General features: G+C 43.5%; 1 protein-coding gene across 2 annotated transcripts in view; it reads right to left on the reverse strand.

Annotated features, from left to right (window-relative positions):
• Positions 1–17,445, reverse strand: part of mtmr12 (myotubularin related protein 12) — a 77,025-nt gene that overhangs the window by 45,960 nt on the left and 13,620 nt on the right. For both annotated transcript variants that reach the window (XM_033031812.1, XM_033031822.1), the window contains exons 2-6: positions 13,473–13,524; positions 12,794–12,933; positions 9,441–9,513; positions 4,757–4,893; positions 3,849–3,942 (exon numbers count right to left, since the gene is read on the reverse strand). In XM_033031812.1, the coding sequence (XP_032887703.1) occupies positions 3,849–3,942; positions 4,757–4,893; positions 9,441–9,513; positions 12,794–12,933; positions 13,473–13,524 (496 nt within the window). The remainder of the gene's footprint in view (positions 1–3,848; positions 3,943–4,756; positions 4,894–9,440; positions 9,514–12,793; positions 12,934–13,472; positions 13,525–17,445) is intronic.

Below are 17,445 nucleotides of genomic sequence, written 5' to 3' on the forward strand. Positions count from 1 at the left end.
CCAAGGTGAATACTGTTCAAATCTCAGGATGACACTCAAAATATAAAGTGCACATTCTGCACTTTTTGGAACACTTCATATAAAATTCTAATTACTATATTACCAAAAAAAAACAGGAGAGGGTGCAATAAATCTCAAGAGAATTAATAATACAAGGATTAAGAATGGAAGAACTGGAAATCCTCACACCAGAGAACGCCCCAAGATGATCCAATTCAAGATCATTAAAAGGATGGCCTAAATAAGTATTAACATGCTTAGTATCTGGTCATGAAATCTGCAAGAGAAAGTTGCCCTGATCATGCACCATCCAGCCTGCACCTCATTGACAACCTCCATGTGATCCCTATGGCTTCATTAAACATTTGCAGGCTGTGGTTATTGGAGTGGCTCAGGGACCATGCTCAATTATTGTTGGATTGTTCTATTTCCAAATGTGTTTATGATGCAAAATAAGGTGGAATTGAAAGTTGGGTTAGAGGACCTAAATAGGCTTCAAGGGGATATAGATAAGTGAGTAGCAAGAACAAAGCAGATGTCATATCATGTGGAAAAGTGTTAACCTACAAAGCCAATGCATCATTGGGATGTGGGAGGAAACCCACATGCTTGCAGGGAGAATGTGCAAATTCAACACAGACAGTGCCCGAGGACAGGATAGAACACAGATCTCTGGCGTGTGAGGCAGCAAGTCCACCAGCTGTACCACTATATTTTATTTTCCAACACACAAAAAATTATATGTTGATAATTTTGGTTACTAAAGAAAATAGAAACTATCCATTTTCAGTCTTAAATCTCTAAGTGACGCTATGTCCCCCTTTACAGCTCCTCTATGTTTTAATGCAGTTCAAGACTATGGGGCAGTATGTTGGCCATAAGGTTGCTGCCTAAAAGTGCCAGAGACCCGTAATTGATCCTGAATATGGGTGCTGTCTGTATGGAGTTTGCTCCTTTTCCCTTTGATCGCATGGGGTTTCTCCGAGTGCTCTTGTTTCCTTCCACATTCCAAAGGTGTGCAGGAACCTTTTTCAGACCCAACCCAAAACGTAATATTTTTCATTTGCCCAGAGATTCTGTCTGACCTGTTGATTTACTCCAGCTTTTTGTGTCCATCTTCAGTTTAAACCAGCATCTGCAGTTCTTTCCTACACACGATACTATACCATATAACTTTATTAATCCAAGGAGAGAAATTGTGTGTGTGAGTGTATAGTTATATATCTATCTATCTATATTACTAAAAGTCTGATCTTGACCGCTTTTAGCCCGCTGTGCTGCGATATCCGAGAGACCGCCGCCACCTATGGCCGTCATTTTTGGCCACCTCGCTCAGAGCCCCCCTCCGCCTTCCTGGACCAGAGGATTTTTCCCATCGATGACAAATCAGAGAGATATTAATGTTTTTTTTTTAATTGCCATTCTCTCTGCTGCCCCTGCTGGAGGGAGGGGGAAGGACTATAAAACCAGGAATTGGTGTGCCTCTCTCAGTCTCTGCAAGATGGATGAAGCCTGCATGTCTACTCAACTGTGAGTCCCCTTAATGTGGTTTGAAAATGAAAATATGGTTTGTTTGAAGCAAAAAGGCACTGCCTGCAAATGGTTGTTTGGGTGCTTTGGCTTGAAGTTGAAAGGCACTACTTACTGCAAATGGTGGCTTGGGTGCTTTGGCTTGAAGTTGAAAGGCACTACTTATTGCAAATAGCGGTTTGGGTGCTTTGGCTTGAAGTTAAAAGGCACTACTGCAAATGCACTTACTTCCTGTTTGCACTGTATATTGATTTTAGATAAAACGCTACCACTTCCGGCTGTGATTTATGGCCATCTTACTCAGTCCCCCTCTGCTCAGCAGGTGCAGAGAATTCTTCCCATCAATGAAAAATAAAAGTGTTATTAGTGTTTAAAAAATGGTGAGAATCTCCCTCCTGTCAATCACGCCATGAAGGCCACACCTTTTCCGGTGGGAGGGGGAAGGGTTATAAAACCCGGAAGTGTGGGTGTGGCTCAGTCTCTGCATGACGGGGGAGGGAGAGGTCACGACTCTCTCTGAGCTGTGAATCAACTGAACACACTGAATGTCTACTGAACTGTGAGTTTGGTGTTTTGTGTGGTTTTATGGTGGTTTCACCCTGCATGAAATGGTATGAAGCTGCATTTGAATTTAGTGGCCGTGCACCCTGCTTGAAATGGAATGAAACTGCACTTGAATTTGGTGGCCTTGCACCCTGCTCAAAGTGGTAAGAAACTGCACTTGAATTTGGTGGCCTTGCACCCTGCTTGAAATGGAATTTCAAGGAATAGCCATGAGTCAATTTCCAGCCCACCAGCTGTGAGTGAGCTGCCAGCAGATCAGGCTTGAGGGACTGAGCTGCCACCCCAAGAACCCATACCAGCACTCCAGAAAGCCCCCCCACTGGCCACCAATATTGGAATTGGTGGAGAGGTGGAATATTGCATCGGGGGACCAGCCCTCCCGTGTGAACATTGGACCCAACGGGTCCCACTTAGTCTAGTTCATATATAAATATACACTGTTTTGTTTTCTCGTTTATAACATTGTTTACAGTGTACTATGTTTACATATTCTGTTGTGCTGCTGCAAGTAAGGATTTCATTCGGACATGAGAGAATAAAACAATCTTGACTCTTGACTTGCATCGCTAATGTGTGGGATAGAACTAGTGTACGGGTGATCGGTGGTCGGCGTGGACTCGGTGGGCCGAAGGGCCTGTTTCCACATTGTATCTTTAAATTAAACTAAAACACTAAAACCAAAGGAAATCTAAAGAAGGGCCTCTGCCCGAAATGTCACCCAATTTCTTCTATCCAGAGATGCTGGCTGCTCCATGGAGTTCCGCCGCACAATTAAAGCATGGAATAGTCTTCACCCCACTATCTGTACGCAACCAGACGCAACTAAATTTAAGGTCACTCTTTTTTTCCCCCCAAGAACCCTTTTTTGTTTAAGTCCAAGTCAAGAGTCAAGAGAGTTTTATTGTCATGTGTCCCAGATAGGACAATGAAATTCTTGCTTGCTGCAGCACAACAGAATATGTAAACATAATACAGAACAGGAGATAAAGGTTCACTGTGTCTATATACCATAGACCATCCATATATAGATATAGATATATATATACACACACACACACACACACACACAATAAATAAACAGGTAAAATGCAATTGGCTATTATTTTTCAGAGTTTGGTTTGGTGTTTAAATTCCATTTCGAATATTTTTGGAGGACCAGGAAACCAAGAAGCAAGAGTTACTCCAGGGAGTTAGTCCAGCTCCAGCGAGTGATTCTACGTTGGTTTTCAGCGGTCGGGGCGAGTGGACAGCAATGGCAGCCAATGCCCACCGTGCAAAGGGAGGGAGAAAGTGGCTGACGCCGACCAGTTGCAGTGGCAGTGCTCATGTGCAGAGCGGCACAACCACAGCCGATGATGTGCTGGCCAAAGATCCTCGCTATAGGATCTTTGGTGCTGGCCGTGGTTGTGCGCATGTGTAAGGCGGCCGGCCGTGCTGGCGGACGAGGAGCGGGCGGAGACCCGGGACACGGACAGCGGGCGGAGACCCGAGACATGGACACGGATAGCGGGCGGAGACGGAGAGTGACAGTGAGAGAAAGATAGAAAGAGGGCCCGCTTAGAATTAAACGAGGTGTCCCGGGTGCTTGCCAAGCCGGGCAAAATGGCATGGCTTTTATGTTGCCCCGCGGGACTGTGGGTTGCCATTGGGAACCGGGCAACCACTAATTTCGAGCCCTGCTTTGAGCTAAGCTGGTTCAATCTGTTGTATTTATGCACAAGTTAAAACAAGTAAGAGGATTTATGAGGTATTACCTTTAAGACCACCAGCTGGGCCAACGTAGGAGAAAGCAAACAAACATTTTAAAGAAGTTGGATTCAAACAATGGTGAACGATCCCTCGGATCAACTGAAAGAAAAAAAGACGTTTGCAGTGAACGTATGAAATGTGAATGACTTATGAGCGGGGGAGCGGTGAAAGAAAGGGGAAAATACCAGAGATAACAATAAATTAAATGATTCTATCCATTCCAAAGTCAGAAAGACTGCAAAATCAAGTATTCAAGTGGCCATACAAAATTTATTCCTTCCAAAACAGGCTAGGTTTTACAAACAAAGACAAAGAGCTGGAGTAACTCAGCAGGTCAGGCAGCATCTCTGGAAAACACAGATAGGTGATGTTTTGTGTTGACCAAGTTAGTTCGAAAGAAGATAAATTTCCCCAACTTTAAAAAAAAATCTCAAATTGCAAATTATTCCGCGACACCCTCTTTGGCCCCTGCCCCACGCTCTTCTCAAGCATCACCAATCATTGTTTTTTTGGTGACCACTGCATTGGCTTGGAGATCAGTTGTGAGAGATATGATGATCATACTACAATATTGTTAGGAATGAAGATGCTAATACATCAATATCAACATTCAACATGAAAGTTAGTGTTTTAAAAACAACCGTATTTGCATTGAAATAATTTCCTTAAAAACATCCATGCTTTTGAGAATTTTATGGCAATAAAATTGTTTAAATATGGCCACCCTGTCCAGTTTCATAAAGTAGTCACCACGTGGCTTACTCATGCACATCATGGTTTTCACAAGCAAGGAATAATTTCAAACATGGCATGAAGAACATTTACTGTGAAAGCATTTTTCAAAAATAGCAAAAATATTCAAGAAATGCTTGATTAAACTATATTCTAGGCAGAAATTTTGATTCTTATTTACCCTTCTTGCATCCTCTTCCTTGGAGTATCTTAAACCAAACTGAAAGACCCGAAAGTCTTTGCAGTAGAGCAGCAACTTCTCAGGAATTTTGTTCTTTATAGCACCAGGCAGCAATGGCTTCTTTTTATCATCATAAACTGAAGAAAACATACAAAAGTTACAGGCTCATCTGAAACGATTTGCAAGTCAGAGCAGCAACCGTCAACTTATTTTGTTTTTTAATCAATGCAATATTTTTGAAATGTTATGGCTGTTATTATGTGGGCAGCCAAATGTGTGCACAACATTATCCTATCAATAGCAACGTGATGGCGGTTGATTAATGTGCTCTCAGTGATGTGCAATAAGGAACATATATAAGCCAGCAGCCCCGAGGTCATATTTTCTGCTCATTTAAAGAGCATCAGTAGACATCTTCCATTCTACCCCAGGCAGTCGATAAATCCTCTGTCTCCCGTTAAAATTGAAAGACAACTCCAACTCCACACTTTTCTTCAGGACTGCACTCGTGAGTCAGCCTAAAGTGTGTGTCCTCAAGTTTCTGGAGCAGGAAGTGAAGATGCAACCAGACTTGGATTTGCCACAAACAAGGCAACAGTCGACATTTGAAATGAATGGCTAATTATAAAATTCTCATGTCAACCTTGCCATCTAGCAACACTTTAACCAAACCAGAAATACATTAGAAATACAGCACGGAAACAGGCCCTTTGGCCCACCGAGTCCACGCCAACCAGCTATCCCCGTACATTAACACTATCCTACACATACTAAGGGCAATGTACACATACACCAAGCCAATTAACCTACAAACCGGTATGTCTTGAGTGTGGGAGGAAACCGAAGATCTCGGAGAAATTCCACGCGGTCACGGGGAGAACGTATAAACTCCGTACAGACAGCACCAGTAGTCGGGATCGAACCCGTGTCACCGGCGCTGCAGGTGCTGTAAGTCAGCAACTTTACCGCTACATCACCGTGCCATCCTACACCACTTTCACTATTATGAAGCCAAACCACAGCAATATATTACTGTTAAAATTGTTATTGTTATTATTGCTAAAATTAAAAAAGATCTGAGATTAGGAAACAGCTACACAAAGACTTTACCCAATATAACAATAAATTAAGAGCACTAGGGTTTGTCACTTGGAAAGGTCCATGCTCCTGACCGACTGCACACTGACCAGTAACCACACGAGGTAGAATACCCAGGTTTTTACATGTTAATGGTGAAGCTGACAGAAATTCAGACTTGCAGTACTTCACCAAAACTATAGAGAAAAACTTACAGGGAAGTATATAACCATATCAAAAATTAAAACTTTATTTCAGATTTGCAACATCTACAGAGTGCTGGAATCAGTCAACATGTCAGGCTGCATCTGTGATATAGGCATGAACTGCAGATGCTGGTTTACACCAAAGATAGACACAAAAAGCTGGTATAACGCAGCGGGTCAGGCAGCATCTCTGGAGAAAAGGAATGCGTGACGTTTTGGGTCGAGACCCTTCTTCAGACGGATTTCGACCCAGCCATTCGTGTTCTCCAGAGATGCTGCCTGACCCGCTGAGTTACTCCAGCTTTTTGCGTCTATCTTCCATGGACAGAGAAGCAGAGTTAACATTTCAGGTCTATGATATTTAATCGCAAGAGCATGAAGATAGCCAACACCACGATCTTCAGACATTCTGTCCGTCTTGGTTATGATACGGTCACAGATACTTCCTTCGTTCTCTCCACCCTTTACCTTCTCCGTATCTTAAACATGTTCAAATTCTGACTTTCCTTTGTTCTGATAAAAGTACAGTGACCTGTAACTTTCTCGCTTTCTTTCCAGATATTGCCTGATCAGCTAAATATTTCCAGCAATCTGTTTTTATTTAATAAACCATGCAAGTTGTAACTGTCATTTGAAATATCAAAAGGCTCTGACAGCACAGTACATGTCTGAAGGCACCCTTTAAATAATAAAAAGTAAAATAGGTTTTTTTAAAAACTTATTTTCAAGTGGACAGAGACACTTCCATTGCACTTTGCCAACACTTGCGGTGTACAATTTGGTTCTCAAATAACAGCAACACCATTTCAAACTTACTTCATTGGTTATCTAGGTCAAGACAAGTGCATGAGTAACAAGATGAAATCATGTTTAACAGCATATGTATAAGGCCAATTTAACGCTACTTTTGATAGATACCCATGTAAAACACAACCCATTGATCCTCTATCCTTTAAGCAATAGGTTATGTTGTTTGAGTGGGATGTGAACAAAGTTAATGGAATAATTATTTAACACGCTTTGTCTCTCAAAAACTTCCCTTACAATAAGGCTCAACGTTCGCAGGTAACAATTGCTCCTTGCAGTCATGCAATACACATAATATAGCATACGTGTAGAAGCCTCAGCAGGGAATGGCAGCTGGTAAGCTGGTCAAGAAATCAAAATTGCGGTTATTACAGATTAAGGGTGGCACAGTGGTAGACTTGCTGCCTTACAGCACCGGAAACCTGGGTTCAATCCTGACTACGGGTGCTGTCTATACAGAGTTTGTATGTTCTCCCCGTGATCATGTGGGTTTTCTCCGGATACTCCCATTTCCTCCCACCCTCCAAAAATACAATCAATACAATACGGTTTTATTCGTCACATTGCACATAAAATGCAAGTGAAATGAATTTGTCCGCAGCGGTACAATGATAAAGAACACATAAACACACTAAAAATTTAACACAAACATCCACCACAGCATTCATCACTGTGGTGGAAGGCACAAAATTGGCCAGTCCTCCTCCATTTCCCCCCGTGGTCGGGACCTCAACCCTCCGCAGCCGTCGCTGCGGGCGTCCAGATGTGCAGACAAGGTAAAAAGTCCAGGTAAGTCCTGAAACGGTGCCTCCCCCACCGGAGACCGCGGCTTCAGATTGGTGTAGGCCGCAGGCCGGCGGTCGTAGATTTAAAGTTCCTGCCGTAGCCAGAAGCATCGCAGACCTCATGGCCGGAGGTCGAAGCTCCCCTCCAGGGAACCCCGGCGAGGGACCCCCCTCCTGATGGCAAGTCCACGCCGCGCCCGCGGTAGAAGTTGGCCGCGGGCCGGCAGTCGGAGCTTCTTCTTCTCCCCGGGTCCCCCACGAGGGATCCCAGGTTTGTAGGTTAATTGGCTTCAGTAAAATTGTAAATTGTCCAGAGTGTTTCGGATAGTGTTAGTGTATCGTGGCGATCACTGGGCAGCACGGAATCAGTGGGCCTGTTTACCAGAAGGGTCTGTTTCCACTGCGCTGTATTTCTGAAGTCTAATGATCCAAGGCTGGCAAACCGAATGGATAATACAATACAACTTTATTTATCCCAAGAGGGAAATTAATTTGCAAACAGTCATAAAAAGCACAAAATATATGAAACATGAAAATAAAGTGACGAGTGGTAAGGTTTTTTGGGGATGTGCAAAGATTGAGGAGGTGGGGGAGGGGAGGGGGGGGGGGGGGGCAGTCTCAGTCTCCGTCTACCCCACAAAAGAAGGGGAGGAGTTGTAAAGTTTGATAGTCACAGGGAAGAAGGATCTCCTAAGGTGTTCTGTCCTGCATCTTGATGGAACCAGTCTGTTGCTGAAGGTGCTCCTCAGGTTGACCAGTGTGTGAGCTGTATTGTCCAGGATGCTCCACAGTTGGGGAGCATCCTCCCCTCCAAGACCAACCTCCCGTGAATCCAACTCTGCCCCCAGGACATAGCCAGCCTTCCTGATGAGTTTGTTGATCCTATTGGCGTCCGCAGCCTTCGCCCTGCTGTCCCAGCACACGGCAGCGAAGAAGATGGCACTGGCTACCACCGATTGGTAGAACATCTGCAGCATCTCACTGCAGACATTGAAGGAGCGGAGCCTTCACATAAAGTACAGCCGGCTCTGTCCCTTCTTGTGCAGGGCCTCAACGTTCCTGGACCAGTCCAGTTTACCGTCCAGGTACACTCCAAGGTATTTGTACTCCCTGTTAAACTGCACATCCACACCCTTGATGGAGACAGGGGTGTTACTCTCCTCCTAAAGTCCACCACCAACTCCTTAGTTTTGTCGGTGTTGAGCTGCAGGTGATTCAGCCTCACACCACTCAGCAAAGTTGTTGACTACACCTCTGTATTCAGCTTCCCTCCCCTCACCTCCCCTCGTGTTAAAATTCACTGCCTCGGAGGGCGGTGGAGGCCGGTTCTCTGGATACTTTCAAGAGAGAGCAAGATCGGGCTCTTAAAGATAACAGTCAGGGGATATGGGGAGAAGGCAGGAACGGGGTACTGATTGTGGATGATCAGCCATGATCACATTGAATGGCAGTACTGTCTCGAAGGGCCGAATGGCCTACTCCTGCACCTATTGTCTATTAAAGCACTGGAGACGTTAAAAAAAACATGACTCTCACAATGCTTCCCGGTTTATCCAGGTGAGCAAAGGAATGATGGAGCAGGTGGATGATGGTGTCCTCAATCCCCATCTTTGTTTGCTAAGCGAACAATGGTCAACAATAATGTAAATGAACGACAGAAAAGGCTAGAAGACTTTAATGGACTAATCTTGAGCACTGAGCTCACCTCACACAAAAACACTGTAGTAGTCACAATCAGTAGGTACGTAATCAACAAACCACAAACTACTCGAGCAAAAATAGTTCAATGGCCTTTATTCATTACATTACCTCCAAATATCTGGTCCACGCAAAGTAAGGATATGTCATTTTCACCCATCAGTTTATTCCTATAGGATTGGTCCTGAAATTATAGGAAAGACTCGTTTACACAGATATAAAAGGAGGGTAGTCAGACCAATGGCTCGTACTCCTTCATAATCACAGCCACCAAGGTCTTAACAATCCTAGATAACCCCCCCCACCCCACCCCACCCCAAGTCCTGCAGTTACACAAGTTTACTTTGGCATTACCATTGAGGAGCAAAATTAGTAACATTATAACCATTATGTTCCCGATGTTGGGGGAGTCCAGAACCAGGGGCCACAATTTAAGAATAAGAGGTAAGCCATTTAGAACGGAGACGAGGAAACACTTTTTCACACAGAGAGTTGTGAGTCTGTGGAATTCTCTGTCTCGGGATTGGTCCTGAAATTATAGGAAAGACTCTCTTCTCTGGATGCTTTCAAGAGAGAGTTAGATAGAGCTCTTAAAGATAGTGGAGTCAGGGGATATGGGGATATGGGGAGAAGGCAGGAACGGGGTACTGATTGTGGATGATCAGCCATGATCACAGTGAATGGCGTTGCTGGCTTGAAGGGCCGAATGGCCTACTTCTGCACCTATTGTCTATTGACATTAGTAGATCAATCAAGCCTGCGTTGCCATTCAAAAAATAACTAATTTGGTCGAAGCTTCAGTTACACTTTTCTACATGTCTCATACAAGCCATGACAGCCCTATCAGCCAAGGATCTATTGTTGCCAACTTGAAATAAAGAAGGACTTGGCCACCACAACCAATTTCCAACAAAAACTCTTCAATCTGAAGTAATTCCTCATTTGGATTTTAAATGGCTGACCCCCTATTCTGATATTTCAACCCCGTCATCCTTGATTATCTCAAGATAAATATCTTCCCTGCATCTATCCAGTCAAGTTCATTTTTCTAATCTCCAATGAGAACAGATCCAGATACTCAAAATTATCTTTAGGGGCTGCATCCTCCATCCAGAAATTAGCCAAATGGGTCCTCCCCTAAGCTAATGAATCTTTTCTTAAATAAGGTCAATGCAGAATATGTGATTCAAGGCACGATCACATCAACAACTTGTACAATTGTTGCAACACTGTACATTCTATCATCCACTCTCTAACATTTAGAGATTTAAAAAACAAATAGACATAATGGTGTAATGACACCACTAAATTCCTCATTCTCAATTAACTTGCCATATGGTTCCCAATTATTTACTTAATTATAGGCTCTAGCTCCACCTTATTTTCTATGTACTTTACCAAAATAATTCATTGGAACCACCACTACCACACGCACCTGCATTTCCAATGGCCAATTTGATCATCAGTGCAGGTTTGACTGCAAATACAATTATAATCCACAACATCCAAATGCCACAGGAATCTTTGCAGGGCTATTATTCATTGAACAGCTGAGAACACGTCACTCCATCCTATTTACTTACCAAGAAAAAGTCTGCCATTTATTCAACTCCCCTACACCATGCTCCAATTAGTCATAACATAAGAGTTTTCAACCTGCAATGTGATCTCAACCCCAGTCACATATTCCCAACCCTACGCTATTCTTCCCCCCCACCCCCACAAGTACCTTCCTCCGCAACCACAAGAGATGGTACACATGTTGCTGCATCTCCTCTCACCCATCCTGGAAATAGGAAGTGAGGGGTGATATTTGGACACATGCAACTGCACACCGCTCCCTCGCTTTCTATGTCTCCTCCCTCCCACTAAAGTGATGTAATTCTATTACATTCTGGATAATCTTTCATAACTCTTCTAGGGCAGCAGAGTCCACGTTCTCCCGGCTTTCACACGCTTGCAGGCCTTCCATGAAAGCAAACCAAATCAATTTAAACAACTTTCTCCGAACCAAAATATTTACACATGATCTATCACTTTCTCCTAAGCAATCGTTGTTATCAGCAGCATCATGTTTCCATTGCCAGGACTTGTTCCTTCTCAAAGCTCCTCCTATATTCAATGTCAATGTCAAACCAGTTACTTTATTTAAGCACGCACCTGCTTCTGTCCTTCAAATCTGCTATTGCAAACCAGCATTCCAGCCAATGCCCCTTGCTAGTTGACAACTTCATTTTGGCCTCTGCCAAACATTTTAGCTTCCTAAAATAAACCGGATAAAGCTGTACAAGATGTGTAGGAAGGAACTGCAGGTGGTGTTGTACCTAAGATAAACACTAAATGCTTGAGTAACTCAATGGGTCAGGCAGCATTTCTGGAGAAAAGGAGTAGGTGATGTTTCGGGTCAGAACCCTTCATCAGACTGATTGAAGTCTGAAGAAGTGTTTAGAAACATAGAAAATAGGTGCAGGAGTAGGCCATTCGGCCCTTCGAGCCTACACCGCCATTCAATATGATCAGGGCTGATCTTCCAACTCAGTATACTGTACCTGCCTTCTCTCCATACCCCCTGATCCCTTTAACACAAGGGTCACATCTAACTCCCTTTTAAATATAGCCAATGAACTGACCTCAACTACCTTCTGTGGCAGAGAATTCCAGAGATTCACCACTCTCTGTGTGAAAAATGTTTTCCTCATCTCGGTCCTAAAAGATTTCCCCCTTATCCTTAAACTGTGACCCCTTGTTCTGGACTTCCCCAACATCGGGAACAATCTTCCTGCATCTAGCCTGTCCAACCCCTTAAGAATTTTGTAAGTTTCTATAAGATCCTCCCCTCAATCTTCTAAATTCTAGCGAGTACAAGCCGAGTCTATCCTGTCTTTCTTCATATGAAAGTCCTGACATCCCAGCAATCAGTCTGGTGAACCTTATCTGTACTCCCTCTATGGCAACTCTGTACTCCCTCTATGAAATAGGTGAAATTTCTACCTGAAATGTCACCTATTCCTCTTCTGCAGAGATGCTGCCTGACCCATTGAGTTACTTCAGCATTTTGTGTCTTATTTAAGCCTCACAGAATGGCACAGGCTCTGGCCTAGGAGCAGAGCTTTCTCCAACCCTTCCATACAATGAAATTAGAAGCCGTCTACAAAACTCAGATGCACCTCCTGCACACAGAGCACTACTTTAAACATTCTTGATGGGCATGGTCATTGCATTCAAGGTTGATTTCTCATCCTCAAATAGGTTGTGGTCAGCCGCTTTCTCGTAGCAGTAGCTCGTCTGATTGAGGTACTCCCGGTGTTGTTGGCTAATAAAAGAAGAGGAACTGGTGATACATTTCCAATCGTGTTACTTGAAAGGTAACCCAATGGTTGTATTCTGCCTGCTGCCTGATCCCCAGGATAGTCAAAATCTTGAGGTGAAGGAGACACTATTGGAAAAGCCTCATCTAAACTTACCACATCATCCACCAGCTGCTCAGCACTTAAAAAGGAAATCTTGAAATTTGTGCAGATGAGTTTTCCATAAAAGCCCCGTTGTAGGGAATCTTCCCGACTATATTTCACAACAGTGTTCGCTTCACAAATTACAAGTTCCCCTACGTAAGACAAAGTGGAAAATATTAAAATTGTAGCAAATCATTTAATTGTATTGACATACAGAAAATGAAAACGACTATTTATCAGGACATTAATGAAGTCTTTCATCCCAGTTAAACCCTTTCACCAAGGAACAAACATCATTGATAAAGTGTGATGCCCAGAACCAGCACTATAATACATTTTTTAAACTCAGCGGATCAGGCAGAACCTGCAGAGGGAAATCAACAGGTGACATTTTGGGTCAGGATCAGGCTGAAGGAGTCCCAATTCAAAATGTTGACACAGATTTGGAAAAGCAGCCAACACAATCAAAGACCTCTCCCACCCCAGTCATTCCTCCTTCTACCCGCTAGTGTCCGGCAGAAGGTACAGAAGCATGAGGTTCAGGAAGAGCTTTGTCCCTTCTTATCAAGCTTCGGGACAGTCCTCCCATAAGCTAATCCAATTCACTGTCCAATTCACCTCTATCCCAAAGTGGACATTGGGCATTGTCTATGGATCAAGATCCTGCTGTAGAAGAATATTATTTTTTTACCTGGTAGTAAGTGTGGCTTCAGGTCATCATTACCATCCTTTTTTTTTATTTCCTGAAAAATATAAATGTTACATTGATTTATAAGCAAGTAAAACAATACAAATCTGGATTAACTATAGGACAGTTTTTACACATTGTGGCAAATGTATTGATCAAAAATATATGTTCCACAAACTTACTATTCTACACCCATATGAATCAGTTATCAACGTTACAAAAGCAGCACATATCAGCCAAAGAAAATTACAATCCTGATGAAAGATCAGACTGTTTCTCACTCTGTAGACGATTATTAACCAAATATTTCTAGCATTGTTGCATTTTTATTTGGGATTCAAAGCATGTGCCATTTTCTGCCTGTCACCAACCTCATTCTTCCAGCTCTTGATAAAAAGCCCGGCAATTATGGCATTTCCTGTTATCACCCGTGCCTTTTAAAAACATTGTTTTCTGTCTTAAATTCAAACAATAAAATACAGACTGCAAACAGCACTTATAGAAAAACAAGCTGAACTTTCCTTGAATCCTATTCCTACATATAGTTCCCCAAATATTATGACTACTTTGCTCACAGAAAAGGATCACTATTAACCATTTCACTTGTCTCAATTTTATGTATCGCACATTTCCCTTCTAGTTTCCTTTTCTAACCAATATCCATTTTTGTTTAATTAAATGTCTCCAGCACTGGCAACATCCTCATCACAGACTCTTCAAACTCACTGCTATTTATTAAAGGTACACAAAAATGCTGGAGAAACTCAGCAGGTGAGGCAGCATCTATTGAGCAAAGGAAATAGGCGACGTTTCGAATCGAAACCCTTCTTCAGACTGATGTCGGGGGGGGGGGAGAAGAAGGAAGGAAGAGGCAGAGACAATGGGCTGTGGGAGAGCTGGGAAGGAGAGGGGAACGAGGGAGAAAGCAGGGACCACCTAAAATTGAAGAAGTCAATGTTCATACCGCTGGGGTGTAAACTACCCAAGCGAAATATGAGGTGCTGCTCCTCCAATTTACGGTGGGCCTCACTCTGGCCATGGAGGAGGCCCAGGACAGAAAGGTCGGATTCGGAATGGAAGGGGGAGTTGAAGTGCTGAGCCACCGGGTGATCAGGTTAGTTATTGCGAACTGTGCGGAGGTGTTGGGCGAAACGATCGCCAAGCCTACGCCTGGTCTCACCGATGTAGAGCAGCTGACACCTAGAGCAGCGGATGCAATAGATGAATAGATGCAATCAGTCTGAAGAAGGGTTTCGGCCCGAAACGTTGCCTATTTCCTTCGCTCCATAGATGCTGTCGCACCCGCTGAGTTGCTCCGGCATTTTTGTGCACCACCGATGCAATAGATGAGGTTGGAGGAGGTGCAGGTGAACCTCTGCCGCACCTGGAAAGACTGCTTGGGTCCTTGGATGGAGTCAAGGGGGGAGGTAAAGCGACAAGTGTAGCATTTCCTGCGGTTGCAAGGGAAAGTACCCGGAGAGGGGGTGGGAAAATCAAATTTATTAAGATCAAATTGCTAATCTACCTCAAAAAACATTTTCCTGCCATCATTGGTTGTGTAGCCGGGGGGGGGGGGGGGGGGGGGGGGGGGGGGGGGGGGGGGGGGAGAAGAACGGGGGGGGGGGGGGGGGGGGGGGGGGGGGGTGAGGGACGGGACAGACACGACACGGTCACTGGGTAGCTGCAAATGAAAAGAGGGTGCTGAGCCACATTGTGCCCATGCCCTGACAATTTCTGTTAAGGTAACCCATCAACATCCATCGCTCAATAAATCACACCTAAAGCACTGATTGCTTGTCAGAAAATATGCACTTGCATTCACACAGAGCAAGCTTTCACACCTTGAAGCATCTTCTCATGAAAGGAGTTCAATTCAATTCAACTTTAATGTCATTGCACAAATACTAAGTATGGGTACAACGAAATGCAGTTTTGCGTCAGTCCGTAGTAGTAGTGCATATAGAAATTTAAAAAAAAAGATACAGAATAATCAAAAATACAGAATAATTAAACAATGGGAATGGAGGGACCGGAGAAATCTATCGGCGGGACTCCGAGTTCAGCAATGTGATGGTATAATTGTAGAAGCTGTTCCTCATCCTGCTGGTACGAGACCTGAGGCTCCTGTACCGTCTCCCTGATGGGAGGAGGGCAAACAGTCCATGGTTGCTAACCTAACCTAACTAGACTGGTTAATTGCAGGAAATAAAATAATAATTAACATTTTAAACATCAGGCGGAGTGCCTATTTTAGACTGAAACACGCAATCAGCTAAGGAAGACATTCTTCTATGTTCATACATAAATACTTTCAGAGTAGCTATGGTAATTATCAACAGTCCTGTCATTATTACTGCAGTATCAGATTCTGTTTGTTAAAATTAAGTTTGCTTGGAGACTAAATACCACCGACCTTGGTTGTGTGGCAATTAAATTATTTCAATTCAATTCAATTCAATAAATGATGTTCTATGAATGGTGGCTCCCAAACACTCAGTAACTGAATCATTAACTTCCCCATCATCTGTTATTAAAGTCTAATAGAGAATGAATTATATTAGTGTACTAGACTAAGTAGGACCCGTTGGGTCCCAGCATCACACAGGAGGGCTGGTCACCAACGCAATATTCCACTTCTCCACCAATTCCAATATTGCTCGCCAGTTGGGGGAGGGAGGGGGGGGGGCTTTCTGTTGCGCTAGTATGGGTGTTGCAGGCCGAAGGTACTGGTTTCCAGAGGGTTAGTATTGACATTTTGGGCCAAATGGATTCTTGGGCTGGCAGCCAACTGTTGCAACGATTTTAAAAGCCAAGCCAAGGCAAACAATTTGGCTGCAGCCACCCGACAACCAAAATTCATTTTGTGAACGCAAACTTTTTTAAAAGGCGAGGCAAACAATTGGGCAGCAGCCACCTGACAACTGTATCAAGGGGGCTCACCGTGGAGTAGACGTGCGTTCAGTGTTATTCGCAGCTCAGAGAGCCGTGACCCTCTCGCTTCCTGGGTCTGGCAGAGACTGAGTGAGGGACTACACTTCCGGGTTTTATAGTCCCTCCCCCCTGCTGCCAGTGGGGGCAGCAGAGAGAATGCAGAATTTTTTTTAAACTAATATCTCTCTGATTTATCATCAATGGGAAAAATCCTCCGGTCCCGGAAGGCGGAGGGGGGCTCTGAGCGAGGTGATCAAAAATGACGGCCGTAGATAGCGGCGTTCTCTCGGAAACCGCAGCACAGTGGGCCAAAAGCGGTCAAGATCAGACTTTTAGTAATATAGATGTCTTACTTGCCTTTGGGTTGCAGGTTAAAACTTTTGCGAAACACCGCTAAAATTATAGCATGTTCTCTCCTCTCAGTGAAATAAGTTTGAGAAATGAAAAATGTGAATAAAAATAATCAGTACTTTGAATGAAAGAGTATTCTAGTGTCTGAGCGCAATATGTCATATGTTATTCTGGTTGTTTAACAATGACTGCTGTGGCGTTTAAAGAAGTGTACACTCTGACAACTGCAATGTCACTGCAATCTCTCTCATTCACTCACTGAAGCAACCTCATTACCAATGCAATTCTGTGGATGGTGCAGTCCACCGGTAGAATCATAGATTGTCCTCGAGGCCTTTTGTCAGTTCATGCTCTCAGAAGAGGTTTTACATATTCTAAATATGATCAGAGCTATTTCAGGAAGGAAATCATTCAAAACTATAGTCGATTTTTATGATTCCAAGCATGGTAAAAAATAAAAAAATAAATTACTTGAGAGTTAGATTTAGGTTTATTATTGTCACGTGTACAGAGGTACAGTGAAAGCTTTGTTTTGCGTGCTATCCAGAGATCAGACATACCATACATAAATACAATCAAGTTAAACTCTACAATAGAAAATAAACACACAATGCTGGAGTAACTCAACAGGACAGGCAGCATCTCTGGAGAGAAAGAATGGTGACGTTTCGGATCCAGAGCACCCATTCTTCTC

Source organism: Amblyraja radiata, chromosome 1 (genome assembly GCF_010909765.2).
Source record: "Amblyraja radiata isolate CabotCenter1 chromosome 1, sAmbRad1.1.pri, whole genome shotgun sequence".
In the NCBI taxonomy this organism is placed as follows: Eukaryota; Metazoa; Chordata; class Chondrichthyes; order Rajiformes; family Rajidae; genus Amblyraja; species Amblyraja radiata.